This window comes from Dipodomys ordii, unplaced genomic scaffold (genome assembly GCF_000151885.1).
Source record: "Dipodomys ordii isolate 6190 unplaced genomic scaffold, Dord_2.0 Scaffold22, whole genome shotgun sequence".
NCBI lineage: Eukaryota > Metazoa > Chordata > Mammalia > Rodentia > Heteromyidae > Dipodomys > Dipodomys ordii.
The window spans coordinates 1406024-1431806 of NW_012267238.1; the positions used below are offsets into that span (position 1 = coordinate 1406024).

At 37.3% G+C, this 25783-nt stretch overlaps 1 protein-coding gene across 1 annotated transcript in view; it reads right to left on the bottom strand.

The window, feature by feature from the left end:
* The window catches only part of Rrm1 (ribonucleotide reductase M1), a 42991-nt gene that overhangs the window by 14670 nt on the left and 2538 nt on the right, over window positions 1-25783 (bottom strand). Inside the window, exons 2-12 of the mRNA XM_013014129.1 lie at window positions 22028-22116; window positions 19042-19219; window positions 17193-17293; window positions 15498-15557; window positions 13197-13236; window positions 11923-12085; window positions 5922-6063; window positions 4581-4664; window positions 3065-3226; window positions 2295-2374; window positions 348-549 (exon numbers count right to left, since the gene is read on the bottom strand). Coding sequence (XP_012869583.1) covers window positions 348-549; window positions 2295-2374; window positions 3065-3226; window positions 4581-4664; window positions 5922-6063; window positions 11923-12085; window positions 13197-13236; window positions 15498-15557; window positions 17193-17293; window positions 19042-19219; window positions 22028-22116 — 1301 coding nt within the window. The remainder of the gene's footprint in view (window positions 1-347; window positions 550-2294; window positions 2375-3064; window positions 3227-4580; window positions 4665-5921; window positions 6064-11922; window positions 12086-13196; window positions 13237-15497; window positions 15558-17192; window positions 17294-19041; window positions 19220-22027; window positions 22117-25783) is intronic.

The window sequence follows — 25783 nt, forward strand, 5'->3', positions numbered from 1 at the left end:
AAAAAAAAAAAAAAAAGATTGTATATGTTTGCTTAGTTTAAACTGAATGAGTTCTCTAAAACATTTTTCTATTTCTCCTAAATGCTATCACTGTACATTGTTATTTTTCTCAAATATTTGAGTCATATCAGTAAAAAAAAAAAAAAGACAATCTCTCATATGTAGTTTAAACTAAAATACAAAACAAAACAAAACAAAAAATCTTTACAGGTACAGATGATATCTGTTCTTTCCTTTGTAGACTGTTTTGGCACTCTTGCTTCAATGAAATGAAAACTCCCTGCAGCCATTTAAAGTGAACTACCTAAGATATTTCTCTCAGTATTCTAGGCAGTTTTTCTACTCACCTCATCTTTGCTAGTATACTCTACTATTTCTGTACACAGGTTGCTGCATTTGATTGTTCCCAGATTCTGCTGGTTGCTCTTCCGATTACAGGAATCTTTGTAGACCATATATGGGGTGCCCGTCTCTGTTTGAGACTCAATAATGGCATACCAAAGTTGTTGAGCTTTTACCACTTTGCGGACACGGCCCTGTTTCTCATAACTGAAAGACAAAAATAGTATTGTTCATTCATTTTGTGGTACTGGGATTTGAACTTAGGGCCTACCTAGTTTTTGCTAGGCAAGCACCTACAACTTGAACCATATTCTCAGCCCTATAATATGTATTCCTAGGAAAGTATTACAGACAATTTGATGGTACTAAAATATAAAATTATATAAATTCTTAAATTTTCACTGTTTTACTAATGAAGGAAATAGAAGAATATACTATTCATTGTGTTCTGCATAAAACCAGACAGTTTTCAATACATTTGTGTGTGTGTATATGCCAGTCCTGGGGCTTGAACTCCAGGTCTAAGTACTGCTCTTAAGCTGTTTTATTCAAGGCTAGCATTTTTCCACTTGAGCCACAGTTGCACTTCCAGCTTTTTGATGATTAATTGGAATTAGAATCCCATGGACTTTCCTGCCCAGGATAGCTTTCAACCATGATCTCAGATCTCAGCCTCCTGAGAACTAAGATCACAGGCATGAGCTCTACTTTTAAATGAACCCCAACCCCAAATCAATCATACCTTTCATAATAAAAAGAGAAGAAAATCTACCCTAAAAGTCTCTTACCCCTATGCCAGACACCAGTGGCTCATATCTGTAATCTTGGCTACTCAGAAGCCTGAGATCTGAGGATCATGCATGGTTCGGAACCTGCCTGAGCAAAAAAGCCCATGAGGCTCTTACCTTCACTTACTCACCAAAAAGGTGAAGGTGGAGCTATGGCTCAAGTGGTAGAGCATTATCTAGCATTGAGCAGAAAAAGCTTTAGGGACAATGCCTAGGCCCTAAGTTCAAGCCCCAAGACCGGCACACACACACAGAAAATCTCTTAAAACTAGGAAATTTTAATGAACTATTAAAACATGTACCTTAATCACTTGTGATAACTATGTATAATATAAAGTATAGCTTTTTTACCACAAGGAACACTTTGACCTGAAAGGGATGCCAATGGCTCACACCTTTCATCTGAGGAGGTTGAAATCTGAGGATCACAGTTTGAAGATTGCCTGGGCAGAAAAGTCTATCTGTGGGAGGGTGGGGAGGACACTGAATCTGAAAAAGGGTGAAAAAGAGCAGCACTGGAGCGCACTGAACATTGATGAAAGTGAACCACATAACGCATAAGTAGAGATAAGAGGGAATAAGAGAGTTGGCATTGTATGAAAGGAAATGTACTTATTACCTGACTCATGTAAATGTAACCCCTCTAAAATAACTATAAAAAAATTTTTTTAAAGACTCTATCTCCAATTAACTAGAAAAATGCTGGATTGGGTATGTGACTAAAGTGAATGAAAAAGCTGAGGGAGAGCTTGTGGCCCTGAGATTGCCCAGGTAATGGGAGAAAAAAAAAATCAGAAAATTCTAACCCTGCTGTCTTTATTCAGATTATACATAGATCTATTTATAAACCAAAATGCCTAGCAACATGTCCAAAAGTTTTAAGAAAGAAGACAAAAAATAATTTTGATGACAAATCAGGAAAACAAATCTGACCAAAGTTAAACTATAAAACATACTGTTTTCTAGATGTATCCAAAGATTCCTAAAAACAAGATATTGATTTAAATACTTTTTTTTTTATGCAGTGCTGCAGTGAACCAGGGCCTCACTCAAGCAAGTATTCTGAGTCTCACCCCAACTCAAATTAAATATATTTGCTATTCAGATTCCCTCAAATCAAAGACGACATCTTTAAAATATGTTACTTCCATGTCTTTCTCATACCTTTCATATAACTTCTCAAATTCCTCTCCCCAAACTTCATCCAGACCAGGACATTCATTTGGACACATCAAAGACCAGTCCTAAAAAAGTAATAAGGATATGGTGAATCAAAGTAAACAATGTATGTAAATATCACAATGAAACTCCTCTGTGCAACAAATTTATGATAATGAAAAAAAATTAAAACACCATCCTGCTGAGGGGGAACAACTAAAGGAGTGACACTGATCCAGATGTATGTGTGTGTGTATATATATATATATATATATATATGTATATATAGATGTGTGTGTGTGTGTGTATATATATATATTTATTTATTTATGTATGTATACCAGTTTATATAACTGATTTGTTTAATTATAACCCTTTTGTACAACTAAATAATATAAAAATGTAAAAGACCACTCCTGCAAGGGAAGAACAGTACTAGAAAGTTCAAATAGCCAACCACACATATCTCATTAGAAACATTATGACAGAAAGGTGGTTTTCATAGACTCTCTAGGAAATTTGCTATAAAAATAATCATTTTAGGCTTAAGCCCAACTCTAGTTTTACTATTTGTACATGACCTTTAAGTACTTAGGTCAGGTAGCATCTACTATATAGAGAATAGAAATTCAAGAAGAAAGGTTTGGCATTCCACAGAAAGCATTCTGTGGAATCACATGCAAGTGGATTCTTTCCAAGCATAATAAAATGATTGAAGATGACAAAAGCTCCTATGAATCAAGTCACTACAACCTACAGGTACTTATCCCTCTCACCTGATTAGTCTCCACTCGTTTCATGAAAAGATCTGGAATCCAAAGAGCAAAGAAAAGATCTCTGGCACGCTGCTCTTCCTTTCCTGTGTTCTTCTTTAAATCAAGGAATTCAAAGATGTCTAAATGCCAAGGTTCTAGGTAAATAGCAAATGCCCCAGGACGCTAGAAGTAAATAAATCATCATTCTTTTCAGAATGAAAATAAACTTCATATTTTCAAAGATATTTCCTTTGCTGTTCACTAGAATTAACTAACTAAATAAAAAGTACTATAAATAAAATAAATAAAAGTACTAGAAAACTTGAAGTAAAAGTTTTCTCTTACATTTCTAAGAGTAAGAAAGAACAACTAATATAAGGGTGATCTGTCTCATCAAGATCACTGAAGTCCATCAGAAAACAATTCATAAATAGATCATTAGTGTGTCTACAAATTCATAAGATGATGACAACAGTGGGTAAACAAACCCAGTTCTGTCAACTCCTGGGTGAGCTTTTGTTTCTGCTTTTTAAGAAAACCTAGAACACATATTACAACTCCATGTGAAGAGTAAGTGTTAATATGAGTCACAACTTGAGAAATTTTTTACCAGTAAACTATGATATAAAAATGCTGAGGGGCTGGGAAGGTGGCCCAGTGGTAGAGCGCATGCCTTGCATGCCAGAGGCCCTGGGTTTGATTCCTCAGCACCACATAAGCAAAAAGAAAAAAGCCAGAAGTGGTGCTGTGGCTCAAGTGGTAGAGCGCTAGCCTTGAGCTAAAGAGCTGAGGAACAGCGCCCAGGCCCAGAGTTCAGGCCCCATGACCGGACCCAAAAAAAACAAACAAACAAAAAAATGCTGAATAGATCAATGGCTGTGAGAGCCAGGGATAAAGTTATGTGTGGGTGGGAGTGACAGAGAAATAGAATATAAGGATGCATAGGCAAACATTTTGGGGTAATGGAAGGGCTCTGTATCTTAGCTGGTGTGGTGATTACTCAAAACCCAACCAACTGTATATTTAAAATGTGTGTACTTTGTCATGCACTAGTGGCTCACGCCTGTAATCCTAGCTACTCAGGAGGCTGAGATTTCAGGATCATAGTTCAAAGCTAGCTCAGGCAGGCAAGTCCATGAGACTCTCATCTCCAACCAGAAAACTGGAAGTGGTGATGTGGCTCAAAGTGGTAGAGCACTAGCCTTGAGCAAAAAGAGCTCAGTGAGGGCTGGGACTATGGCTTAGTGGTAGAGTGCTTGCCTAGTTCAATGACTGACAAAAAAATAGAATAGAATAAAAATAAAATGTTTATGTTTTTAAAGGAGTAATTTATGTCTCCTTAAGTTGATTTTAAAAGTTAAGGAAAAAGTATTATCTGAGGCCAGCCTGGGCCTCCTCATAGCAAGATCCTATTTCAAAACAAAATCTGTACCCCCCTAAAAAAAATAAGTTAGAAAATATATCAAATTGAACCGAAGTATACATGGCTAAAGATTTTTAGCTCTGATTTCCAGTACTTTCAAGTAACAGAACAAACCTTATTTCCACCTTGGTCCACATATCGAGCTGTGTTGTTATACACTCTCAGCATTGGCACAAGGCCATTGGAATTGCCATTAGTCTGAAAGAAAGGTCAAGAATAAAGTGATCTAGAGGAGAAAGGAAGGGCTCTGCAAGCAAAAGAACAAAATGGCCCAAAAGTGATCAACTCTTTCTTAATCTTGAAGTTAGTGCCTAACTTCTAGGTAGCAACTGATGAAGTTTTACCTCTTCTCCATCTGTTACAACTGACTAACAGAAAATCAACAAAATGTTCAATAAATCACAACTGAGTATCATTACTCCATCACATCTCTAATTTACAATAAGGTATGACCATTACCAACCAAACCGAAAATCAAGGTAGCTAAATATAAACTCTACAACCTTCTAAAGATCACTATATAAAAATATACTTCTGGATACTTTGGATTTAAAACAACTTACATAGGAACTATATGAAATAGAAATATCAAAAGCAATAAATAAGGTTAATAGATTGTAGAACAATGCCAATAAAATAGTGTTATGACTGTAAGATATGTCTATAGGATATTTCATTAACTTCTTTCATCCTTTTAATCCCTAGATAACTCTTTCAACATTAGAGAAAGGTAAGTGAGCAATAGCTCATCTTATTGTTGTAAACATGTTATGTATATATACCAATAACTACAAAAAACCTACTTTAGTCCAATGGTTAAGTGTTTTCTTTGCTTTATAGATGAGGAAACAACTCAGAGATATAAAATAGCTTGCCTTAGGCTATGCTACTAGCAAGCAGTAGAGCTGAGATTTAAATCCAAGTCTCATCCAAAACCATTATATTGATTCCCAAAAAATAATAAATTAGCAAAGGTTATGTGGCTTATAATGTGCCAACATTTAAAGCTTGTATGCTGGCTCTATCACTTTGATGCCTGAAAGAAACTTAACTTTTAAGCCTCAATTTCTTCATTTGTAAAATAAAATACTCACAAGTTTATTGTAAAAAATAATGTGTCCATAAGGGGAGACAGAGTTTGAACAGAGTTTTAATGAGGATTACATGACAGTTGGCACATAAAGAACAATAAAAAATGACATCTTCTAATATTGTTAAAAACAAAATTTTAGCTTAAAGGACTCCAGAGATCATCTACGTAACTTAAGCCTCTAATAGATGAAAATGAAGCCAGAAGTAAAATGACTCATACCCATATCACTCAACTAGCTAATAATGAACAAAAACCCAGGTCTCCCAAACATCAGCATTATGAAAATGGTTTCCTCTGGACCAAAGGCATGGTTGGTTCTAGATTTCAATCTCCGTTTTCCAAGTTGTATGATAGATGCTTACCCCAGCAATGTAGCTGCCAGTAGCCCTAATACAACTCACAGCAACACCAATTCCCCCGGCAGATTTAGAAATCAATGCACATTGCTTTAGAGTGTCATAAATTCCTTCAATGCTGTCATCTTTCATGCTCAGAAGGAAGCAACTATGGGGGACAAAAAGGGATAACTCAGGGCAAGTCACAAAAATGATTAGACAATACAAAATTAGTTAAGCTAGCAAATTAAAGATTTGAAGTTTACAGGGTTCCCAAGCATTTTTACAAGGGGAACTATCACTGGATATGACATAATGAAGATCATCAACATAATATGTAAAATCATCTTGCTACCTACCCTAGATATTAAGCCTAGAACAAGGTCTTAACATTTTCCCCAGATTACATGTGCACCACTTACATTTCCTTACCATACTCAGTCCTGCTATGAATTTTTTTTTTTGGCCAGTCCTGAGGCTTGAACTCAAGGCCTGGACGCTGTCCCTGAGCTTCTTTTTGCTCAAGGCTAGCGCTCTACCACTTGAGCCACAGTGCCACTTCTGGCTTTTTCTGTATGTGGTACCGAGGAATCGAACCTAGGGCTTCCTGCATATTCGGCAAGCACTCTACCACTAAGCCACATTCCCAGCCCAAAAATTCTTAAACATAACACTTTTTGCTTTTTTTTAAAGGACCACTATATGGCATAAACCAGGAGGGAAACTGTGAGTCAAAAGAATAGAGATATGGGAAGATATGGCTCAGTAGTATAGATCCTTCCTAGCATACATGAAGTCCTGGGTGTGATCCTTAGCACTGAAGAAAAATAAATGACATTCATGTTCCACTTTTCTAAAGATTCTCCAAAGTGAAAAGATCAATACTATAATCTCACAACATATATAATTTTCCTGTACTGCATATTCTTGCCTGCCTTCCAATTTTTAAAAATTTGCGGGGCACTTCAAACTCTACTATAGAGCCATAATAACAAAGACAGCATGGGACTGGCAAAAAACAGACCCGAAGACCAATGGAATAGAAGATCCAAAAATAAAACCACACATCTACAGTCAGCCGACATTTGACAAAGGAGCCAAAGACACAGTGGAAGAAACACAGTCTCTTCAACTACTGGTGCTGGGAAATGCAGAAAACTGAAAGTGGACCCCGCCTATCACCGCCAACATCAACTCAAAATGGATTAAAGACCTTAACATCAAATCTGAATCTCTGAGACTACTGCAGGACAGAGTAGGAGACACACTTGAACTTATAGGCACAGGAAGGAACTTTCTGAACAGAGTCTCGGGGTCACAACAAATTGGAGAGAGACTCAACAAATGGGACTACCTTAAAATAAAGTTTCTGCATAGCTAAAGCTATAGCAACCAAGCTAGAAAGAGAACCAACTAACTGGGAAAAAATATTTACCAGCAATAAATCAGACAAAGGGTTAATATCCAGTATATACAGGGAACTCAAGAAACTAATCCCTCCCAAACCTAACAAACCAATTACTAAATGGGCAAGGGAACTAAAGAGAGACTTCTCCGAAGAAGAGAGAAAAATGGCAAAGAAACACATGAGGAAATGTTCACCATCCCTGGTTGTAAAGGAAATGCAAATAAAGACAACTTTGAGATACCATCATACCCCAGTCAGAATGGCCCACATCCTAAAGTCAGCCAACAACAAATGCTGGAGGGGAGTTATACAACAACTTTGGAAAGCAGTCTAGAAGGTCCTCAGAAAGCTAAATATTGACCTCCTTTATGACCCTATCCTGAACAGAAACCAGTATACAAGGACACATGCACCTCCATGTTTATTGCAGCACTGTTCACAATAGACAGGATATGGAAACAACTCAGATGTTCCACCACAGATGAATGGATCCAAAAATTGTGGTATCTATACACAATGAAATACTATGCAGCCATTAGAAATGACAAAATAATGGCATTTTCAGGGAAATAGAAGAGCTAGAAGAAATCATGTTGAGTGAGGTAAGCCAAGAGCAAAGAGACAAAAGGCACAGGGTCTCCCTGATAAGTGGATGTTAAATCCAAAACGTAAGGTGATACGACAAAATTAACGAGGCTTAAGAAACAAAGGACTTCTACTCATCTAGCTGAATCACTACTAAATAACCCCATGCTGCTGATCACATATATGGTATATATGTGCCTACCGGAGGGAAACCAGGAAGATGACACAGAACTAGAAGGAATCAGGGGAAAACATACAACAGCAGGACCCATCAGCTACACTGGACATTGATCAAAATGAACTAAGCAACTCAATGGCAGCGATGGGAGGGAGGGAACAAGTGGGAAAGAGGGAACAGCTGATGTTATACAAACCAAAAGAAATGTACATACCACCCAATGTGGAAGAAATAACTATACTGCAAAGCTCATAGAACTCATAAATTTTATAAACCATGATAGACAATTTGTCCCATGAAAGTTAGAATGTGTTTGTGACTTTAACTAAGCATCACTATCCCATAATACTGTGAAATTTGGGAAATTATGTAATCAATCACAATAAAGAATGAGAAAAAAATTTGAGGGGCATAAAATCTTATTACAGGTTCTCATTTTCCTCATTATCAGCAAATTATTTACAACTCAGATGTTTACTAAATCAGCTTTCTTCTATCAATTAATTATTGCTATCTTTGGTCCTTATTTCTGTATGGTTTTGTCTTTTTCTTTTAAGTTGTCAATATTTAACATTATTATTTTCCCAGGGTAATATTTGCTTTTTATTTTGTTTTTCACTCACAGGAACCTTTAATCTTAATGTAGACAATTTCCCCAATGCTTTGAATCAAGATATTTTGCTTTTCAAATTTATTTTAAAAAGTCTGCTCACACCTATAATCCTATAGGAAGCAGAGAGAAATCTGAGGATCACTGTTCAAAGCCAACCCAGGCAGGAAAGTCCATGAGACTCTTATCTTCAATTAACCACAAGAAAATCGAAAGTGGCACTGTCGCTCAAGTGGTAGAGCACTAGCCTTGAGCTGAAGAGCTCAGTGACAGCACCCAGGCCCAGAGTTCAAGACCCAGGACCGATTTAAAAAAAAAAAAATCTCTCACCACTGAGTTTATTAAAATGTAAGTAGAGTTTATAGAGTTCATAGAGTTTATTAAAATGTAAGTTGAAGGTGGAGATGTAACTAAGAAATAGAGGCCCTGGTATCATAGTAAGGACCTGGGTTCTATCTTCATGAATGAAAAGATTTTTTTTTAAGTTTTAAGTTCAGTTATACAACAGTGGCTCATATATATAATCCTAGCTATTCAGGAGGCTGAGACCTGGAGTATCACAGATAGAAGACAGCCCAAAGAAGTCTTAGAAACTCTAGCACTGCTAGATTGGAGGTGTGGCTCAAATGGGAGAGCACAATCTGTGAGCAAGGAAGCCAAGTAAGAATTAGAGGTTCTGGGTTCAATCCCTGGTAAAAAAAGGAAAAACCTAAGTTGAGTCATGATGTTTATAAACCACTTTCAAATGATATGGGAACAAAACTTTATTTTAAAGGCAAAAATCTAAATATGTTAGTAATTTTCATTCTAGGTAGTCATGAATGTATGGGTGTTTGCTGTCTTTTCTGTTAAACTTTTCTGTTTGACATTCATATTAAAAAGTTGAGAAAAAGTATCTACCTATTTTCTTTTCTTTTCTTTTTTTTGGTCGGTCCTGGGCCTTGCTGAACTCTAGGCCTGGACACTGTCTCTCAGCTCTTCAGCTCAAGGCTAGCACTTGAGTGGTAACTTGAGCCACAGCGCCACTTCTGGCTTTTTCTGTTTATGTGGTGCTGAGGAGTCAAACCCAGGGCCTCATGCATGCAAGGTAAGCACTCTACCACTGAGCCACCTTGCAGCCCCTCTACCTATTATCTTTATATGTTCTTCTACATAGTTTACATTCATATTAGACTTTTCTTAAAATGTGTCTATATATGACATGAAAAAAAGCTATCTAATTATACTTCTCTTTTTCTTGTAATTTAGGGTTCGAACTCTAGGTCTAGTGCTTGCTAGGCAGATGCTCTACCGTTTGAGCTACATTCTCCACCTCTTTATTTTTTTGGTATTGAACCTGGGGCTTGAACTCAGGGCTTAGGCACTGTTTCTGGGCTGTTGTGCTGAAGACTAGTACTCTACCACTTGAGCCACAGCTCCATTCACTTTTTTTGGTTATTAACTGGAGATACCATTTCACATACTTTCCTTTCTGGGCTAGCTTTGAACTGGAATCCTCCAATCTCAGCCTCCTGAATAGTTAGGATTATAGGCATGAGCTACCTGTGCCCACTTTAACCCTTTCATAATTTTAGGTATTTTTTTTCTTTATTTTAAAGGCAGAATAGGAGCTGGTCTTGGCTCCTATTTATGTCTCTAGAGTAGGCTGTGTACTAGGTAGGCTGTGTACCACCTTATCAACTTGTTTATTTTTTGCCCGGGCTAATCTTGAACTATAATTCTTACAACTTCCACCTCTTGAGTAGCTAAGTTTACAGCAGGCATAAGCCATAGTGCCTGAACACACATACACATATTCACTCATTCTCTCTCTCTCTCTCTCTGTCTCCAGTCATAGTCTCACTGTGTAGCCCAGACTGGCTCTAAACTTTTGATCCTTTTGCCTTTGCCTCCTGAGTGCTGGGATTATAAGCATGCACCACTAGGCCCACATTGAAGTTGTGTTTCTTTGGCAGCACTAGTGTTTGAACTCAGGACCTTTTGTTTGCTAGTCAAGCTCTCTAATACTTGAACCAAGTATATTTTAAAACTTAAAACATACTCCTAAATGGTATGTTTTAAACTTAATACCTTAATTCTCAAACTATAGAAACTCAACTGGTTAATTTATAACAAACATGTATCTGGATATTTTCCTGAAATGTTTTGAATTCTAATAATTCCCTATGTAAACATGGCATCTCTGAATCATTATAGTTATATATAGAATCATTTCCACTCTCTCTAACTTACAATATTAGCTCAGACTCCCATACTCCAATGAAAAAAGAAAAGGTGATGGATCTATGTTTTAAGTGGGTATCTTTGACCAAATTAAAGAAGTAATTTCTTACATATTTTATTATGAAAGAACATTATTTAAAAGTATGTTAGGTATATATATATATACACATATATATACACAGTAAAATGTATTATGTTAATGTATGTTTTATTTTGACATACCTTTGAATTCCTAGAATAACCAACTTGTTAATGGTATAATTCAACTTCTTACATTTTTTTTCTGTCATGCTGAGCATCCTGTATTCAAACAGGAAGGATCTTGCTCATGCTAAGCACATGCTCTACCAATGAGCTACACCTCCAGCCCAACTTTATTATTTAAACAGCTTTACAAAATATAATTTATATATGATACCATTCCCTACTTAAAATATACTATTTAGCTGGGTGCAGGTAGCTCCCACTCCTAGTTACTCAGGAGGCTGAGATGTAAGGATCACAGTTCAAAGCCAGCTTGGGCAGGAAAGTCTATAAGAGTCCTACTTAGAATTAACTACCAAAAAAAAAAAAAAAAAGCTGTGCTAGAGCAATAGCCTTGAGCACAAAAGCTCAGGGGTAGCACCCAGGCCCTGAGTTCAAGCCCCAGGACTCGCATAAATAAACAAACAAATATATATATACTGTTCAATGGATTTTAGAATATTAGGATTTGTCCACCCACCACCATTACAATCAATTCTAGAAATTTTTCACTACCAGCCTTTGCCTTCTTCCAATTCATTTACTACATTGCAGTCAGAGGTCATTTCAGAATGCAAATTCATGTAATCAGATCACATGATAATAAGTTTGCTTGCCTGTTTGTTTTGGCAGTACTGGATTTTTTAATTCAGGGCCTTGAACTTGCTAGGTAAGCACTCTCTCACTTGAGCCAGGCTTCCCAGCTGGGTTTCTTAGTCAGCTGGGTTTTCCTAGTCAAAATTATTTCAAAATATTAAAAGCAGTTATATGTAACATATACCTTGACAACTGTGGACGGTTAGTGCCAGCATTGAAGAGAGTAGGTGAGGCATGAGTGAACCACTTCTCTGAAAGAAGGTTGTATGTTTCGATTGCAGCATCAATGTCTTCTTTGTGAATCCCCACAGACACCCTCATCAACATATGCTGTGGTCTTTCAGCCACTGTAAATGAAACAGGAGTTTTCACAGGATGAGACATTTCAGAAAAACTAGACCAAAATATAATTGAACCAAAAACAAAATAAACCAGGCATCAGTGGCTCTTGACTATAATCCTAGCTACTCACTTGGAAGGCTGAGATCTCAGGATCCCAGTTTGAAAGCCAGCCCACACAGAAAAGGCCATGAGTCTCTTATCTCCAATTAACCATGAAAAAGCCAGAAGTAGAGCTGTGTCTCAAGTGATACAGTACTAGCCTTGAGGGGCTGGGAAGGTGGCTCAGTGGTAGAGCGCTTGCCTTGCATGACTGAGGCCCTGGGTTTGATTCCTTAGCACCACATAAGCAAAAAGAAAAAAGCTGGAAGTGGCGCTGTGACTCAAGTGGTAGAGCGCAAGCCTTGAGCTGAAGAGCTGAGGGACAGCGCCCAGGCCCAGAGTTCAGGCCCCACGACTGGACCAAAAAAACCCCCAAAAACAGTACTAGCCTTGAGCAAAAAAGCTCGTGGACAGTGGCCTGACAGTAACCTGAGTTCAAACCCCAAGACCAACACACACAAAAACAATTAAAAAGAAAAACAAAAATACATCAAAAATTATATGAATAGACAAAACACTGACTTATGAAAATAGACCTAAAATTAAAAATGTTATCTAGATTCTAAATAGAAATGTTAAGCTATGGGCTGAGAATGAAATTCAGCAAGAGCAATGCCTTAAGTTTGATCCCCAGGCACTACAAGAAAACAAAAAGCATCAGGTGCTGGTGATTCACACCTGTAGTCCTAGCTATTCAGGAGGCTGAGATCTGAGGATCACAGTTCAAAGCCAGCCTAGGCAAGAAAGTCCATGAGACTGTTATCTCCAATTAACCACCAGAAAACCTGAAATGGAGCTGTGACTCAAAGTGATAGAGCACTAGACTTAAGCAAAAGAGCTCAAGGGACAGCGCCCAGCCCCAGAGTTCAAGCCCCATGACAAAAAAAAAAAAAGAAAAAAGAAAAAAAAGAGAAAAAGAAAAGCAACAAAACAAGAAACATTAAGGCTAACAGTGCAAAGCTCCATGTTCAATATAATGAACAGAAAATGTAATACAGAAACATTTTTATTTCTCACCTTTTCCATTGATCTTCAACAAGTAGGACCTCTCCAATGTCTAGAAAATCAAAGTAGCCAAAATATTTCCAGAGCAGTTTTTACAGACATAGTTCATCATTTGCAGTAGGATGGTATTTAAATCTTCTCAATTTCATATAATTTTAAATTAAAATAATAGCACATTTATTTTTCCTATCTCAGATCAGGAACATTATTACTTGTTCTGTTTGAGCAAAGATTGCATGAAAATTCCTATAAAAAGCCAACTTTGTATATATTAATACCATAAGTTATGTACTCATCATCAGGAACATTACCATCAACACAAATGTTCATCTCATACTAACACTTATAAAGTGCTTATAAAGTACTAGCCTTGAGCAAAAAAGGTGAGCCCTAACCTAAGCAAAATACAGATTGAATACTCAATAGGAATTCATTAGTTGAAATTTCCTCATTTTAAAAATGAGGAAACTGACACCCAGAAAGATGAAAAAAGTTCATAATAAGAAATTGGGCAGAGCTGGGCATCGGTGGCTCAAGCCTGTAATCCTAGTTATTCAGGAGGCTGAGATCTGAGGATCATGGTTCAAAGCCAGCCCCACCAGGAAAGTCCATGAGACTCTTATCTCCAATTAACCACTAGGAAACCGGAAGTGGCGCTGTGGCTCAAAGGGTAGAGTGCTCACCTTGAGCTGAATAGCTAAGGGATAGGGCCCAAGCTGAGTTGAAGCCCCACAACTGACAAAAAAGAAAAAAAGAAAGAAATTTGGCAGAGACTTGAACCCAAGACACCAACATTTTATATTCTCAGTTATTACATTATACTATCAACACAAAACTTGGCACACACTTAACATTTGGCATCTATTAAGAATTCAATAAAACAGATGTTGAAAAAATAGTATAATAGTGTAAGATAATTCTAGCATATTTTCTGCATAATTCAGGTAACCCAGAAGTAATATTTGAAAGTTAAAAACTGTAAATATAGATAAAGCTACCCTTACTTTAATTCAAACCATTCCTACCTTAACCCCAACAATCTCCAAGCTATGTTCCAACCTCAGCAACTTACTGCCAATTTTAACTGTATCATCAAAACATAAATAAATCTTTTTTTTTTTTGTTAGTCATGGCACTTGAACTCAGTGTGTGAGCACTGTCCCTAAGCTTTTTTGCTCAAGGCTAAAGCTCTATTACTTGGAGCCACAGCACCACTTCCAGTTTTCTGATGGTTAACTGGAGATAAAAGTCTCACAAAAAAAAAAAAAAAGTCTCAGATTTTCCTGCCTGGGCTGGTTTTGAACTGTGATCCTCAGATCTCAGCCTCCTAAGTAGCTAGGATTACAGGCGTGAGCCACCAGCACTCAGCTAAAACATAAGTAAATCTTGACTAGATGGCCTAGAGTCCAATGCTACCTATTGTCATAGTATCATTTTCTCCAACTTAAATGGTAGCTTTGGAAAGTTTTTTAAAGTTTCGTTTTGCTTAAGAAAGTGTGTCAAAACCCATTTGCCCTATATGAAATTGCAAGTAGTTTCAAACTGTTCATTACAAAGAAGCTTTAATTGTTTCAATAAAGTATAGTAGTGATTATTATAGGAATCTAGTATATAGAAAAACCATTTAAGATAGTATGAAGTAATTAAATCCTGTGTCAGTTGCCAAGTCATTTAAATTTCTACATTCCCATTCCTAAAAAGAGTCTAGCTGCCAGGATTCCAATTTTAATTAGGACAGCTAAGTGAGTAAAGTTTACAAGTATTAGATTTCTTAATAATCATATTTTACAAGTTTAGAAAAAGGAAATATTGTTACATCTGAATCAAATATACTTCCCTTGGATAATGAAGAGGGAATATAATGAAGAGGGAATAACTTTGCTGAATGTTTTAAGTTGAAGTTATTTCAAGTTACTTCCTGGATATCATATCCATGAAGTGTGTTTGTATAACACAAAAGGAACTGTTTTGTACTAAACCAAAGGCAGTCTAATCTAGCAAAATAGTAAGTTAGTAGGTGTTGCCTTTTCTAATTTATACAATAACATTCTATTTTAAGTATCTATTTCCCAAGTAAACAACTCACTTTTTCCATACATCTTTCTAATGCAGAGTTCAGGTTAATTAATATTTTACTTCATCTGATAATGTATTATACATTTAAAGCCTATTTACTTTTCATTGACATTCTTGTGATTTATATGCTCTATTGATCAAGCAATAAAATTCTGATATGTTTAAGAAAAAAACCCCTGCATTTCCTAATTTAAGGAGGAATCAATCCCACTTATTTGAAATCCATTATTTACTTACCTTAAAGCCAAAGTAATTGTAAGAGAAATCTCGGTCATAGATAATAGCAGAATTCAGGCGCTAAAGAAGGTAAAGAGTAGCCATAATTAAAATGGATATTTTAATAAAATCTGATCTTTTAGCCTTGACTCCAGAACTAAAATTGACACAATACTAAATAGATAACAGAGTCTTCTGCTATACAACAGAAAAACATTTAACATTAAAAGAGAATAGCTGGATGCCTGTGCCTCACCCCTAACTAGTAATCCTAGCTACTCTGGAGGCTGAGATCTGATGATTGTGGTTCAAAGCCAACCTGGGAAGAAAATGTCCTGATGAGACTCTTGTCTCCAATTAACCACTCAAAACCAGAAGTGGTGCTGTGGCTCAAAGTGGTAGAGCACTTGCCCTGAACAAAAGAGCTTGGGGACAGCACCCAGGCCCTGAGTTCAAGGCCCATGATTGACAAAAAAAAAAAAGTATGTAAATTGAGCATACTAATTAAGCTTAAAAACACACGTTATTATCCAAGAAGCATTGTACTCATTACTTGACTTATGGAATTAACCTCACTGTGCAACTCCTTAATAACAATAAATGATGATAAAAATACGAATGTCAAATAACACTTACTCAGCAATTATTCTTAAGAATTTATCTTATAATATATTCATCTGTTGGCAAAAGATCTACCATACATTGAAAGAAACAGATATTCATCAATAGAGAAGTTTTTGCTTATAGATACAATGACAATGCATCTATAAAATGAAATGTTAGGGGCTGGAAGGTAGCTCAGTGGTAGAGTGCTTGCCTAGCATGCATGAGGCCCTGGGTTCAATTCCTCAGCACAACATAAGCAGAAAAAGCCAGAAGTGGCACTGTGGCTCAAGTGGTAGAGTACTAGCCTTGAGCTGAAGAGCTGAGGAACAGCTCCCAGGCCCAGAGTTCAGGCCCCACAACCAACCAAAAAAAAAAAAAAGGTATGTTATTTAGAAAGAATAGGAAAAGCTCATAAATGATGATACAGTATAAGCTCTAAGGTATACTGTATAAGGTATACTCTAAGGTAACTGAAAAAAGTATCAATAAGAAGAGTATGCACAGGAAGTGGTGCTACACCCCAAGTGGTAGAGCGCTAGCCTTGAGCTGAAGAGCTGAGGGACAGCGCTAAGGCCCAGAGTTCAAGCCTCATGACCAACCAAAAAAAAAAAAGAGTGCACAGTATGTTAAACACATACCTGGATACATATTCAGAGCAGCCTTGTAAGGTTAAAGAATACAGTCACGGGCAGGTGCCAGTGGCTCACATCTGTAATCCTTGCTACTCAGGAGACTGAGAATTGAGGATCAATTTGATGCCAAGTCAGGCAAGTACAGTCCATGAGACACGTATCTCCAATTAACCACCAAAAAAAGCCAGAATTGAAGCTGAGGTACCAGCCCTGAGTGAAAAAGCTAAGGGACAACACACAGGCCCCAGGTTCAAACCACAGTAACAGCACCACAAAAATAAAAAAGAACAACTTTAAAATAGTTGCTTTACAGAAGAAAACCAGGATTCAAGGCAGAAGAGATAAGTTTTTTACCTAAACCTTTTGTAGTGTTTAAATTTTTCTTTAATGTATTTTTAATCTATTAACATTTTTCTATCAAAAAAAAAAGAAAACAAAATAAAATAGAAACTTTCCACCAGAAAAATACTGAACATACATCTTTATTGGCCAAAACAATATCCAGTGTTGATTTGGCCACCATGGAAGAATGTTTGCCATTATGTGGATTGATGTAGTTGTAGAGGTCTTCCATCACATCTATAATAAAACAATAAAAATGTTAAAACTATTAATAACTAATGAGATTGAGAGCCATTGTTTATATTTTTTTATATCAATCCACTTCAGTAATTTATTGAAAGTGCTCAATAAACATATCCTTATTGGATAAATATCTGATATATTTCATATAAGGAAAATATCTTCCAGAGTTAGAATTAATGTAAGCGCTTGTTGTTTAAAAGATTTCTAGATTAGACCAGGCCTACAATCCCAGTGATTTAGAAGGCAGAAATTCACTACTGAAAAAAAAAATTAAGATTGCAAATGATCTTGATACTAAAGCCCATTTGAGGATAATTGGTTGAAAGTAAGGAAATATGGAAATCAAAATTTCGCATCAATTTTTATTCCATCAGGACAGAAATCCAGAATCTATTATCCCAAATGGTTCATTTCTATAAAAGCACACATGATAAGCTTTGCCTGCTCTTCAAGATGTCACAGCAGTATTTGGGACCTCTACATATATAAAATAGAATTGGCTGGATTAAGTTAGATCTATAGAGAAAAAGGATATAGTGGTCAGATTCACATAATGGATCTGGAATTGAGAACCAAAAAATTTCTAAATTCAGCTTACCTAGGAAAATATATGTAATATTCCTTTGTCCACATTCCTAGCTATAAAAGTGATGGGAGCCAGGTGCTAGTGGCTCACACCTGTAATCTTAGTGATTCAGGAGGTTGACATTTGAGGACTGAGGTTCAAAGTAAGCCCAGAAAGACAAATCCAACGGACAGCTTTTGCTGTCTATTTGTAAATAGAAATGTGGCTTAAGTGGTAGAGCACTAGCCATAAGGGAAAAAGCTGAATGACAGTCAAGCCCTGAGCTCAAGCCCTAATACCAGACCAAAAAAAAAGGAAGGAAAGAGAATTGATGAAATGTATGCTAATAGAAAAAAAAAAAAATCAACTGCAACATGCTGGACTTGTTTTGTTTTAGCTAAGTGAAAGCTTAACTGCAGCCCCACGCACTACCCTAAGTTTGCAGTTAAGTTTTCCAAATGTGGGGAAATTTCAAAGGTCAGCACACCCAGAGTTCAGTAAGTAAGCCTTGCCTTGGGGAAACCACTGATTATGGTATCTCCTGCTAGGTAAGTCTTTTAACATTCTGTTTAACCCAGAACTTGTCATTTTTTCCAACCACACCAATAACAAGCCAAAAGATGAGCTTCAAGAAAAGAGAACAGCCAGACACCAGTAGCTCACCCTTGCAAGCCTAGCTATTCAGGAGGCCGAGATCTAACTACCGAAATTCAAAGGTAGCCTGGGCAGGAAAGTTCATGAGACTTTTTGCCTCTAACCACCAGAAAACTGGAAGTAGAGCTGTGGCTCTAATGGTAGAGTACTACCCTTGAGCAAAAAAGCTTAGGGACAGCACCCAGGCCTTGAATTCAAGCCCTATGACTGGCAAAAAGAAATGAGAGCAAAAACATATAAAGATCCATTTGTATTTCCATAAAACATGGAAAACAGAAAGTTCTTCTATTTCTGCCACTAATTATTATATCTTCTTTGCTTTTTAAAATAAGATGTGGGACTGGAATTGTGGCTTAGTAGTAGAATGCTTGCCTGGTATGTATGAGTCCCTGGGCTTGATTCCTTGGTATCACATAAACAAAAAAGTCATTAAATAATTCATAAAAAATAAAATAAGCTGTAACTTTTTAAAGTCATGCAGTTTTACCACTGTTAACTTTCTAACATTTTTCACCTGACTTACCACTAAACACTTTCTTTGTTTCTTTGTGTAAGTTGGAGACTGCAATCCTTGCTGCCAAGATGGCATAGTCAGGATGCTTAGTAGTCAAGGTGGCAGCTGTCTCAGCAGCTAATGTATCCAGTTCCACCGTAGTGACCCCACTGTAGAGGCCTTGGATTACCTTCATGGTGATTTGAGCCTACAAAAGTAAAACCAAGAGTTACCTCAGCTTTCCCAAGAAACAAGTGCTTCCTTAAAACAATCAAATTTATATCATAATACAGACACCTTTCTCCTCTGAACAATTATCAGAATATGGGAAACTTGGTAATAAAAATTCATAAACCAACAGAACTGCCAGTAATATATACTATATATACACTAAAGAAGTATCACTTTAGAAAGAAAAAAGTTTCATCTTTAAAAAGATTGGAGAGCTGGGTGCCAGTGGCTCACACCTGTAATCCTAGCTACTCAGGAAGTTGAGAGCTGAGGATTGTGGTTCGAAGCCAGCCTGGGCAGGAGAGTCTGTGAGACTCTTATCTTCAATAAACTATTCAGAAAAAGCCAAAAGAGGCACTATGGTTCAAGTGGTAAAGCACTAGCCTTGAGCAAAAAGAAGGGACAGAACCCAGGCCTGGGGTTCAAGCCCCAGGACGAGCAAAAAAAAAAAAATTAATGGTCTCACAAGGAAATAGCTAAAAGTGGACCAATGGTTTTTGTAAGTATTATCTTTTATTTAAATTATCACTATATGATCAGGACTCCAGCTCCATATTCATCCACTTTCCCCTAATTTCACTTAAGAACAAGTAGGGGAAATAAAATGAATAAAGTTTTAATCATTCCAGTTAAAGGAAATGACCATGAATTCAGACTGGAGCTAAGTCATCTAAATGACTACTCTCAGACTGGGGACACAGCACTTGCCTAGCATGTGTGAAGCCCCAACTTCAATCTCAAGCACTAGGGGTGGAATGCAGGGAGCACAGTGGGAATGTAAAAGTCATAAATAATGACTACTCTTTTCTTTTGTAAAGTGTAAAGTATTTCTTTTACAAAGTGTAAAGTATTTCAACCTTTCAATCACTAACATTTCACAATCATATTATTTTACGTAGGCACTTTTGGGTAGAGGGAATAAGAAAGAGAAATAGAGGGGGAAAAGATAACTAAAACACATTATGTGTAAGTATTGTGGGGGCGGGTAAGCTGTTTTCTCACTTTGGTCAACTTAACATTTACCAAGCACCTAACTAGACACATGCCAAGTTCAGTGGCAAACAAAAGAATAAGAAATTCTTAGAGATGACAGAAATATAAGGTATTTATACCAGGGCAATATAGGTGGGCTTGGAAAAGGGTTTCTTGAGATTTTCATCTTAGCAAGATCACTTTATAAGCAATGGGTATGATATAGAGAAATGATAGATAATTTCCAGGACCACTATTAAAGCAGTCCAGATAAGGGATAGTGAGCAGAGGTACTACAATATTAAGGGAAAAAAAACAGAGTAACTTGCATATAAAAGCTTGTCCTCTACAGTGAGGTACCAGTGACTCATGCCTATAATACTAGGTACTTAAGAGTCTGAGACCTGGAAGACAGTGGTTTGAAGCCAGCCCAGGGAAAAAAAGTCTACAAGTTTCCATCTCCAAATTAACCAGCAAAAAGGAGAAGCCTGGAAGATAGCTCAAGTGGTAGAGTACTGACTGAACTGAGTGAACATGAGGCTTTGAGTTTAAACTTCAGTATTATAAAAAATAATAATAGGGGCTGGGAAGGTGGCTCAATGGTAGAGTGCTTGCTTCATATGCACGAGGCCCTGGGTTCAATTCCTCAGCACCACATAAGCAGAAAAAGCTGGAAGTGGTACTGTGGCTCAAGTGGTAGAGCGCTAACCTTAAGCTGAAGAGTTGAAGGACAGCGCCCAGGCCCAGAGTTCAGGCCCCATCACTGGCAAAAAAATTAAAAAATAAAAAATAAAACAGCCCAGGAAGGAAAGTCTTTGAGACTCTATCTCCACTAAACTACACAAAATAAAAAAATAAATTTTTTAAAAAATCTGGAAGAACTGTAGCTTAAGTAGTAGAACACTAGCCTCGAACAAAAAAAAGCAGCTCAGGAACAGTGTCTAGGCCCTGTGTCCAAGCCCTAGACCTGGCACAAAAAAAAAATTATTTTTTTAACTCAAGGGAGCCAGATAGCATGGCACATGTCTGTAATCCTAGCTACTTAGGAGGTTGAAACTAGGAGGATGGCAGTTTTGAAGCCAGCCAGGGTAGAAAAGTTGGAGACTCCTTTCTTTCTTTTTTTTTTTTTGGGTCCAGTCGTAGGGCCTGAACTCTGGGCCTGGGCGCTGTCCCTCAGCTCTTCAGTTCAAGGCTAGCGCTCTACCACTTGAGCCACAGCGCTACTTCCGGCTTTTTTCTTTTTGCTTATGTGGTGCTAAGGAATCGAACCCAGGGCCTCGAGCATGCAGGGCAAGCGCTCTACCACTGAGCCACCTTCCCAGCCCTGGAGACTCCTTTTCAACTGAGAGTTGGGCTCAGTGGTACACAATTCTATCTGTGATAGAAAGTCTAACACAGAAAATGTCCAAATGTGCACCCTGACAGGAAGCAATGCCCTATCTCAAAAAATAATCAGAAAAAAAATAGGGCTGGAGTTGTGGTTCAGCACTGAGTGCTTGTCTTGAAAGTTTAAGTTCAAACCCCAGCGCCATACCTACACACACCTACACACACACACATACACACTAAATTTACTCAATAAAATCTCTGATAATTGTCTTCCTCTTTGCTCACATTCATGGTTCACGGAAAGGCAAGAATTCATAGGACAGAATCAACATTTTAAAAAAAGGTTTGATAAAGTCACAGTTGACCTCTAAGGGAATAGCTAGAATATCGAAGTAGATCAAGTAAGTGAAAGGTCAAAGGTAAGAGACAAGTAGAAAGAATCAAAGGAAGCAAGGAACCCAACATACTAATTATATTTACTTACAGGATCAACAAAGTCCATATTGAGTCCATAACAAAGCTTCTGAATTCGAGATGTAATTTTATCAAACATAACTCGCTCTTGGCGGCCATCTGAAAAATCAAACCAGAGAGTTCATGCTAGCACCAATTAAGAGGGAATGGTCAAAGAGTCAAAAGTGAGGGAGAGGTGTGGCTCAGCAGTATACTGTCTGCTTGGCAAGCTTAAGTCCCTGGTTCAAACCAAAATGCTGCCAAAAAGGAATCAAATGTAACTAACCAGTATGTGAACTTTTGAATTGACCAACATAAAAGATTCATACTTCCATGAGTTGGAAGCTCACACCTGTAATCCTAACTACTCAGGAAGCTGAGATCTGATGATCTTGGTTCAAAGCCAGCCTAGGCAGGAAAGTCTGTGAGACTTTTATCTCCAATTAACCTCCAGAAAACCAGAAGGAGTGCTGTGGCTCAAATGGTAGAGAGCTAGCCTTGAGCTGAAATGCTGAGGGACAGCACCCAGGCCCAGAGTTCAAGCCCCACAAATGACCAAAAAAAAAAAAAATTCATACTACCAACAGAGATTGTTTTCTCTTTTTAATGTCATCTTCAAAAAGCAGACTCTGTACTGAAAGCCTTACCTTCTCAAATGATGTTCTGCCTTGATCCTCATCTACTGCTCTATAAAGCAGCCAGAATTATCCTTTAAAGCTTAAGTCAAAATCATATTTTTACCTCCCTCAAAGACCCTACAGATAGCATCTCATCTCCTTCAAAATAAAAGTCCAAATCATTAAAACAGTCCAAAAAATCCTATCCTGTCCTATGTCTTATCCTGTCCTATGTCCTATGTCTGTCCAACCTCATCCCCCCGTCCTTCCCTACTCTACCTTGGCAACCCTATCATCATGCTATCTACACCTCCTCTAGATCTTTATTCACTGTCATATGGTCAACTAGGCTTTCCCTGATAGTTCTGTTTAAATTGCAGTACCACATATATAGCCTAACTCTTCCTATTCTTTCTTTTCCCTCTATGATTTATTTTCCCCATACCACTTATTACCATGGTATACTATTCATGTTTCTAATTTGCTTATTGCAGCTCCTCCTACTCATTCAAATTAAACAAAATTTCTAAAAGGATGAAGATTTTTACACTTTCTTGCCAATGTATTCTCCAATGCCCAAGCAAGAGACCAAGGCCTACTGTGTAATAAGCACTCAAATATTATTGAGTGCTAAATGATTCCTAAACTTGTCACAACTTTAATACCTTCATAGTAAATCTGGCTTGCATACCCTCCTAGGGTAATATACTTCATATTATGCAAAGAAGAACCTTTCGTTTATAATTCAAGACAAATTTCCAGAGGCAATCTATTAATTTTAACATGCTGAGGATATGGTAAGTCAATATATGTAGACTTTATCTAGTTAGTCCTTCCATAACTTTGAACTTAGATCACCTTCCTCTCTGTCCTTTCAAACAACAGGTGTCACTATTCTTGGTTGGAATAGTAGATATACCCCAGTACCACATAGCCTTAAGCCTTCCTTAAAAGGCTACTACATAATCAGTTTTGTTTACTTTATCTACACTTTCGTTATATCAATTTTATTTATTTAAAAAAAAACTTTGTGTCAGTCTTGGGGCTTGAACTCATAGCCTGAGTGCTGTCCCTAAGCTTCTTTTAAAGTTAGCACTCTACCTACAACTTGCTTCACTTCTAGCTATTTTGGTAGTTAGTTGGAATTAAGAGTCTCACGGACTTCCCTGCCCAGGCTGCCTATGAACTGCACGCCTCAGATCTTAGTCTCCTGAGTAGCTAGGACTACAGGTATGAACCACTGGCACCCAACATAACAACTTTCGTGTATGTAATGTTTTTGTCAGCTTGATTGCATTGAGAGATTGTGTGTGAGAGAGAATTTTCTGAGAGAATTAAGCAGGGAAGAAGGAGGTAGCCTGCTAGTACAAGCATTCTTTATCTGCTTCCTAGACACCATGGTGTGAGCTGTTCTGCTTTATTATATTTTACTTGTTCATGTTTCTCAGTTAAGATCTCTGGAAGCAACAATAATACCTGCCAACTCACCACTATAATCAAAGTGCCCAGCATAGTATCCAGTAGTTATAATACAGTGGGCTATAGAACAAATTAAAAGGAAGGGAAGACAGGATAAGGAATAAGTCACAGATGTAAAGATACAAGTTTATAAACTTGTTTCAGATTTATGTAGGTATGTGTATACGTATATACATATATATGTATACATATATATACATACATATATATTATACATGTATTTATAATCTATTTCTTACTCGGGTTACAATCCAAAGTTTTAGAAATACAACAGTAAATTCCAAAGCACTGGTTACAATTCAATCAGTTACTTTTACTATTTATTACAAATGGCTCTCAACTTTTTTTTTTTTTGCAGGTACTGGGGTTTGAACTCAAGGCCTGCACACACTGTCCCTGAGTGTTTTTGCTCATGGCTACAGCTCTACTGCTTGAGCAACAGTTCAACTTCCAACTTTCTGGTGATTATTTGGAGATAAGACTTTCATAGACTTTCCAGACCGGGCTGGCTCTGAAAAACAATACTCAGATCTCAGCCTCCTAAGTAGCTAGGATTATATGCATGAGCCATTGGCACCCAGTGTGTGTGTGTGTGTGTGTGTGCCTGTGCATGTGTGTGCGTGTGTGTGTGCCTGTGCGTGCGTGTATTTCCTACTAGGAAAAATAACTCAAGATAACAAATAAGGAAAAACTCATCTACTATTCCCTTCCTTTATCTAACAATTTTCCTATGGATTCTTTCTTTTTTTTTTTTTTTGTCGGTTGTGGGGCTTGAACTCTGGGCCTGGGCGCTGTCCCTCAGCTCTTCAGCTCAAGGCGAGCACTCTACCACTTCCTATGGATTATTTCTAAATCCCTAAGAACTTTAAGTTCTGTGAAGATGGAGCTGCTTTCTCTATTATCTTCATAGTGTTCAGCAAAGTGCCTACTAAGTAAATCGTTGCTTTTTCTTCTGAGTAATTTATATTAAAATAAATAAAAAAACTTTGCCAGACTGGGGGAGAGTGAGGGAAGGGGTGACATTGTCCAAAAAGAAATTTACTTAGCTTTACAACGTCGGTGTGTGTGTGGGGGGGGGGGAGGATTGGGATTGGGGGGTAGGCTGGGAAGGGATGTGAAGGGTAAACCAAAGGAGGAGGCTGCAATGCTTGGTAAGAAATGTACGCATTATCCTGCCCATGTAATTGTAACCCCTCTGTACAGTATGTTCACAAATTAAATTAAATTAAATTAAAAAAAAAAGAAATTTACTCTTTTCCTGACTCATGTAACTATAACCTCTCTGTACATCACCTTTTATAACAACAACAACAAAAAAAAACTTTAAAAAAAAAAAACAAAAACTCCTCAGGCCCTGGTAGCTCATGCCTGTAATCCTAGCTGATCTGATGATCACAGTTCAAAGCTAGCCTGGGCAAGTCCATAAGACTCTTACTTTTAAAAAACCACCACTCCTCCTCCCCGTCCCCCAAAAAACCAGCAAGTGGAGCCACAGCTTTTTGCCTTGAGCAAAGAGCAGATCAGAGACAATGTCTAGGCCCCAAGTTCAAGCCCCTGGAATGGCAAAAACAAAAAAATAATAATAATGAAAAACCTCAATAGTCATGTTATTTCACTGGCATATGAAAGTAGGAGAAAACAACAGCAGGAAAAAAAGAAAAACATTAGGTACATTTAAAAAGAAAAAAAAA